Here is a 7,387-nt window from a genome sequence, read left to right on the forward strand (position 1 = left end):
TGAAAGTCAAACAGCATTACAGCTCCTCGGTATGGCGGTCTTGGTAGGTTGCAGATCCTTTTGGCAATCTTTTCGCGTACAGGCAGCGCATCGACAAAGTGCGTGTAGGCTAGCCGCTGCCTTCTTCTCCAGACGGTATGTTCTGTCTAACAGAGTCGTGCTTTGTCCTCGCCTGAACGGCCACGGTGCTGTTACGCGATACTACAGCTCCGACTCAAAGGATGACCTGCGCGTTAGATACCTAGACGGAGAAGACAGCGGTAAGTTCTTGTCACAGCCTGCATTACCTGGAATGCGAGTTTGTCAGGAGAAAGCTGGTGTTATTGTCGAAACGGAATTCCAAAAAAGTCAAAGTAAAAGGTGGCACTCACATCACTGTGTAACATGATGTCATCCTAGACCGTAACAAAACACCAGAAAAGGTTCAAATTCATTTAATGCAGGTACATTTCCAAAAAAGAATTTGATAATCCCTTACCTTTAAGGCGAACAGAATGCAGTTTTGAGATTGTTTACTGGTAATGTTTAATAATTATGAGGAATTTCAAGTTAGTCGAATTTTCTCGAAAAGCTAGTGATATATATATATATATATATATGCTCTCTGACCATCTCGGCTATTCTTATATTTATCTTCTTTTTCAATTATATATTTATTTTGTTTATTGATTTCATTGTATGCTTAAAGTATGGTTTTAACTGCTATCTCTGTTTTATTATTGGAAAGCACTTTTGTCAACTTTGTTGTTTTTAAAAGTGCTATATAAATAAAGATGGATTGGATTGGATTCTGTTTTGGTGACATTAACGTGTGTGGCGTGGTCAGTCAGCAGGATGTCACATCTATCTTTCAGGTATTGTCGTCGTTGGAATAAATCGACCAAAAGCCAAAAATGCCATAAGCAAAAATCTTGTGAAAATGGTATGTATTGCTATGTGCCTTTTAGTCTATTTGTATTTTTTAAAATTATGGTTAGAACCAAGCAAACAATTCATAAGTTTGATCTAGAATTCTACTTGCCTGCACTACACATAGGCTTCTTTGTGCTTAGGTCATTCAGAGAGCTTGGCTACTTGAGTTATACATTATATGTAGTTATGGGTCATTATGGCTCAGGGGTGGCGATCTTTTTACATGTGTGAGTGAATTTAGTTTAAAAAGTTTTCAAGTGGTTAAAGATCTAAATGCCAGTCAATACTACAATTTCCTTTTCCACTCTTAATCTCCTCTAGTCACAACTTCTATAAACCAATTAACTTTCTTGATGAACAGTTTTAAAATTAAACGGCTTTAAGATCTGGAAGGAGTGCACACTTGTCTCTGTTCACCAATAACAGCTAACTATGACTAATCTGTCCATGTTGTTTATGTCCTCATATAACTCAGTAACAGAAAAATAGACTTCTGCTCTTTAAATATCTGCTGAGCCTAAGCACTCAGTAGAAACTTAAGAGCTCAAAAGTATTTTACTAAACTTTTAATATTTCTTAAGTACTAGTTTATCCTGAACTGTGCTTCAAGTTATTTATTTTCAGTTGTCATAATTTATAAAATGTTGACAGACATTTTTTGTTGTTGTTGGAAAACTTTTTTGTCTTTCAGATGTTTGAAGCTGTGGAGGACATCAAGAAGAATAAAAAAGTGCGCAGTGTAATTTTATGCAGTTTGGTTCCTGGTATATTTTGTGCAGGTATACTGTCCTTGCTAATTGGGCTATTTTCTTTTTGAACCATAATTGGAATAATAATAATAACATTAAAAATGCTCTATGTTTTACTTGTCATTCTTCAGTTGTTGATAAATTCCCACATCACTATGATCCGGAATCTGAAATACCCATCTTGGGTCTTGTGAGCGAAATTCGGCTTTAAATTCAGAAACGGTAGCAGATGCCAAAACTGTGTGTGCTGGTAATGCACTCCTCTGCTGTATGCCTCAGGAAGCCACTTACCTCTGGCTGAACGCTTTTCCTTTGTGTCTATTGGCAGGTGCAGATCTGAAGGAGAGGGCCAAGATGCACCAGAGCGAAGTGGGACCATTTGTATCCAAAGCAAGAGCCCTCATTACAGAGCTAGGTAAAGTCTGAATCATGCAAAATGAATTCGTGAATTGTTTATTTATTGAGTTGGAAGTGCTTTAATGGTTGTTTGAGGTTCATGCCACACTTGCACAAATCTCTACTTAAACTGTTCACACAAATAATTTATGGACAAATCCTACATTCATCAATATTTATTTACCACAATTTGTAAGTAATGTGAATACATTTTGTTTGAACCAGTACTTTTCTTAAATTCAGTTCACTTTTTGTTATATATGGCAGTTCCCAATGATGGTCAGTCCTGTATAAATACAGTGTGCGTCTCCTTGATTGATAGAAGATCATTCTTTTCATAGGAAGCCTGCCAGTACCAACAATTGCTGCAATTGATGGTGCTGCCTTAGGAGGAGGTTTGGAAATGGCCCTTGCTTGTGACATCAGAATTTCATGTAAGACTCAGAGGACTTTACTTTGTGCCTGTGTTTACTAATATGACATTAGTAGCGCCCCATAGTAAACCTGAAAGGGCTACACTCCAAGGAATGTATGAAAATCAAATATATATTATGAAATGTGTTTGTAGTACATTTTACAACTTTTATAATCTTTGAGTGAGAACCTGAGTTATGGCATGCTGCTAACACGGATGCTAAACATGCAGTAGAACATATTTTAACCAACTTAAAAATCAGTTTAACTGTGGCTTGAATTTAAAGTTTACTTGGCACTTTAAGCTTTACTTTTATGAAGATCTGAAGCACTATTGGTCTCATTAAAAATAAAGATGTGAAAAAAAAATTAAATAAATGCTTTCTTAATCCGATGTGTTTGAGAAATTTTGCTGCACATTTTCCAAAGCCACTAAATGCTACTAAGAAAAGTAGTAATTCCACCTCAGGATTGACCACTTGTGATTGGTTAGTTTATGTCACTCTTAAAATACATTAATATGCTGAGATGGAACAGAGTTGCAGTTCTCACTGTTCTTCACTTTAGTGGTTTTAATGTTGTGTGTTAAGAGCGTACATCAGTAGTAGTGGTAGTAATAATTTTTCTCTTTAATCTTTCTAGCCAATACTGCCAAAATGGGACTAGTTGAGACTAAACTTGCAATTATTCCTGGAGCAGGTACAGCATGTTTTATTTCATTTCTTTGTAAATTTTGTAGTTTCATTTTATATTATGTTGTCTATAAAAATGTAGTGTGTAAACAGAGCACTTATTAGATTTAGAAACCTTGGGAAGATAACTTGGGGAATTGTTTCCACAACTTGTCCTATAGTTTCTCCACAAGGTGGTCATTTTTACATTGAATTTCTACTACAGATGGAGGGCAGTATCAGTGTATCAATGGGTGAGGCCATATTCTATCCAGGTTTCTCCTGTGCCCTGTGCAGGTGGTACACAACGTCTCCCTAGGGTGATTGGCGTCTCTCTTGCCAAGGAGCTCATCTTTGCTGCACGAGTGGTTGATGGAACACAGGCGCAACAAATGGGTCTTGTCAGTCATTCTGTGGAGCAGAATGACAGTGGAGATGCTGCCTACTTGAGGGCTCTGGAGCTTGCACGGGAGATTAACCCCCAGGTAAGAAGATCATGTAACTGATAAGCAGATCTTTGTATCAATAATTTCAAGACCCTATTTTTACAATGCACTCTTACCCAACTGGACACTACTCCTTCGAGGTCTGCTTGTTGCAAAATGTGAGCACTCCATTGCGACTGTTATTTTTAGCTCTCTGTCAAAATTGCTATTCTAAACACCTGAATATTCACACTTGAGTTGCATGCCAGATTTCACCCTCTCTGAAAACAGAATCTCTCAGCTTGACTTTGAGAAAGTGGAAAGTCTCAGTGATTCAAATTACAGATAGTGAGTGGTCTTTGTGCTGGTATGGAAAGTCTTCTATTTTATTAATGTAGTGAGAGCAGTTCAGTTCAAGCTGTTTCACCCATAGTTGTCCCCTAGAACTCTCATCATGTTGCAGTAGAGCTCTTACAATGTGACCTAGGGGATGAAATTATGGTGCACAACCCTATAAATTTGTAAGAAAACTACAACCCTGGTGCTGGTTGGGCTTCTGCTCAGTTGTACCTTCTTCAGGCTTTCTCCCTGAACACAGCAGTTTAGACGCGGTCAAAAAAGTGCTTGAGGTGTTTAGTGCCAAATTGAAAGGATACATTTTTGTTTCCTTTGATCGTTCATATTTTAAAAAATGAACATTTTGTGCAAAACAACCTGACTAAAAAAAAACAGCGAAACGTTTTCTCATATTAACCATTTCAACCATGGCATATAAAACTTATATACATTTTTGATTTTTTGACTCCACAGGGCCCAATTGCAATAAGGATGGCAAAGTTGGCAATTAACCAGGGGATAGAGGTAAGTGTGGTCAGTGGATGGGTGCCTTTACGGTTCTTTATTTTGTTGTAATTCTGTAATAAAATGTACATTTTCAAAACTTTACACCTTTTAAAGCTCTTCAGTTTAACTCTTTGCGGACAAAGATATTTTTTGGCTATATTGCAACCCTAACTGAGAATTCCCACGTTCCCTTTCAGGTGGATTTATCTACAGGTCTGGCAATAGAAGAGGCTTGTTATTCCCAAGTGAGTAATGAAAAAGTGTGATTGTGCAGGTTGAAGATTGTTGGCATAAACGAAAGGTAGAATGTGAGGGTCAGGAAAACCTTATGTTATTCATCTCAATTATATAAAGTAGAAGAGGCTAGAGGCTATACTGCCCACCTCTGACAGAGATGTCTCTTTATTTGTTTTTACAACCAGCCAGTTTATTTCTTGCAGTAAACTGAGCAGTTTGCAATGTTACAGAGTTTTAGGGACATTTGTACCTGGAGATCTGTGCATTTAAAAAAACAACAACAACAAAAAAAAAACCTGTCTAACCAATAGGGTATTGTGAAACCATTGGGGGGGGGGTAATTTGTGTCTTGTGTATATACAAGAACACAGAAGTGGCCACGGTGCATGGTTTTTACTACTCACATGCTTTTGGTGTTTTAAGGTGATACCAACTAAAGACCGTTTGGAAGGCTTGGCTGCTTTCAAGGAGAAGAGGCAGCCTCATTTCAAAGGGGAATGAAGTCATCGTTCCAGAATCGATCAGTTCTGCCTTCAGCTCTGCTACTGTTCACTGCTTCCAACATAAATTACGGGTCAGACTGAACTCGCCAATACATTAGCCCATACAGTACCCATAGGATAGTTGACAGCTGGACCTTAGGGGTTATTGTGGGCTGATGTTTCAGGCTAAAGCACTTTCTGACTTTGTCGATTCAATTCACTTTTATTTATATAGTGACAGTTTATGACAGCAGTCACCGCAAGGCGCTTTAAATTGTAAGGTAAAGACTTTACAACTAACCACATTAAGATTTGGAGAAACAAAGCAAACTAACCTAGCTAAGTTAAATGTGTCCTGCTGTGTTCATGTCTGCATAACAGTTTTTGATTCACTTTACCAAAATGAAGTGAATGAAGATAGTTTGAGGCCCCCAAAGGAAGAAATCAATGTGCTAGTAACAAAAAATCCTTCAGATCAACTGGTTGAAAATCATTGTTATTTTTCTACAAGTCAGTTTTTGGTGCCAAATTAATCTGATTAATTAAAAAAAAAAAGATCTGAGCAAGTTGATTACTGCTCAGAGCTTGATACGTTTCCACATTTGTTTCATAGCAAACATAACCTAAACTATTTTGTTTACGTGTCATCTTTACTTTCTGTCCAATTTTGTTACTTAAGACAACATCATATTAAAGTTGTTTTTGTTTTGTTTTTTTTAATACAAACCTTCTTTAAACACATGAGGGGTGCTTAAAGCTTACACTGTCTGAAACGATCTGAAATCGGCTTGTCTCCCTTTACAGTAACTTTGTTCTGCTTGGCTATCCCTTGAACAGGACAACAGTGGGTTGTGCTTCTCTGCTGAAAGCCAGAGCCACACCTGAGATAACGATATTATGGATATCAGTTCTGACATCATACAAAGCTAAGAGTAGAGCAAAACGCCTCAAACCTATAGTTTTTAGTCTAAAGCCAGATCTTTTGGCTTATATTGATTAAAATAATGGGATACCTGCTGTGATTATTTGTAACTGGCCATGTTCATTACGACTGTCCATCATTAATTTAAGAAGTGAATATGACAGAAAAGGAAAAGCAGAGTAAGTCCCAGGGAGACTGTAGAAGCAGCATGTTGAATGTGAATTTAAATGCATCGCAGAGCTCACTACGAACTCCAAGTCACTTAATTATTTTTAACGTATACTACATTGAAAGATGAGTGGTTTTTCTTGCAGTATACATCTGTCCATAGTACTGCTGGAAAGGTCAAAAGCGTGGGATTTGACTCTACACACATCACAAGTCTGTTCGGTTTTTAGTGTATCTGCAGAAATTGAATACATTTTCAGTTTGACTTGAGAAATGTGAACTACACTTAAAACTTTTTTTTAATTATATTCTGAAATAAAAAATAAAAAAGGCTTATCAGTGTAACTTGTGTTACTGTGGTTTTTTTTATATAAATGATATTCATTTTAAACGTGCATTAACACAGAATTTTGTTAATCATCAACTTTTTGGCTGCTACCTTCAGGAGTTGTCACAGCGCGTGATTTGCTCTCATCTCACCTTATCCCTAGTATCCTTCCTTGTTACGCCATCCCTCTGCATACCCGCTGTCACCACATCCATGAATCTTCTCTGTGAGCCCGCCCTCCGCTTGAGCTGTCATATTGATATACTCGCTTTAAATTTTGTAGGCTCTTTACCTTCTAATACAGTGGCGTTAGGCAACTGGGAAAAAAAAGGAATTGTCCTGTCCATCTTGATCGCTCACAGTGAGTGTCATTTTAAACTCTTGCCTCAAACTCTATCTTCAGACTTTGGGTCAGTACCACCATCCCCACACCATACATCATAGCAGGTGTCCCTCCCATCTTGTAAATCTCCCTTTCACGCTTGCTGCTATCCTTCTGTTGCAAATCATCCCTACTGTTACTACAGATCAGAGTGGTGCTTATAAACACCTTAGACAATGGAGACTCCTGCCTGAGTTCATCTGTCAGCCTGTCCAACACCTTTGCAAATAAGAAGGGGTGATGATGTAATGTAATACCACCTCCACCCTGAACACTTATGTCACTCCAACCACACACCTCACCACTCTTTCACTGCTGTCCTCATACAAATTTCTCTGCTACTACTGATTTTCTAATGCACCACTGCAGTTCCTGTCTTGGCACCCTATCATATACTTTCTCCAGATCAATGACACTACAACTCTTTCTGACCTTCTCTATACTTCTCTATCAACACA

General features: G+C 37.8%; 1 protein-coding gene across 1 annotated transcript; it reads left to right on the forward strand.

Moving 5' to 3' along the window:
- Window positions 1–6,564, forward strand: auh (AU RNA binding protein/enoyl-CoA hydratase). The gene is made up of 10 exons (XM_080876109.1): window positions 1–260; window positions 855–922; window positions 1,604–1,691; window positions 1,990–2,076; window positions 2,399–2,491; window positions 3,114–3,170; window positions 3,440–3,627; window positions 4,378–4,428; window positions 4,608–4,655; window positions 5,071–6,564. The coding sequence occupies exons 1-10, from the start codon at window positions 32–34 to the stop codon at window positions 5,146–5,148; spliced, it is 987 nt and encodes a 328-aa protein (XP_080732235.1). The 5' UTR covers window positions 1–31; the 3' UTR covers window positions 5,149–6,564.
- Window positions 6,565–7,387: the final 823 nt, after the last annotated feature.

The sequence above is a fragment of the Rhamphochromis sp. 'chilingali' genome (genome assembly GCF_963969265.1).
Source record: "Rhamphochromis sp. 'chilingali' genome assembly, chromosome: 2".
NCBI lineage: Eukaryota > Metazoa > Chordata > Actinopteri > Cichliformes > Cichlidae > Rhamphochromis > Rhamphochromis sp. 'chilingali'.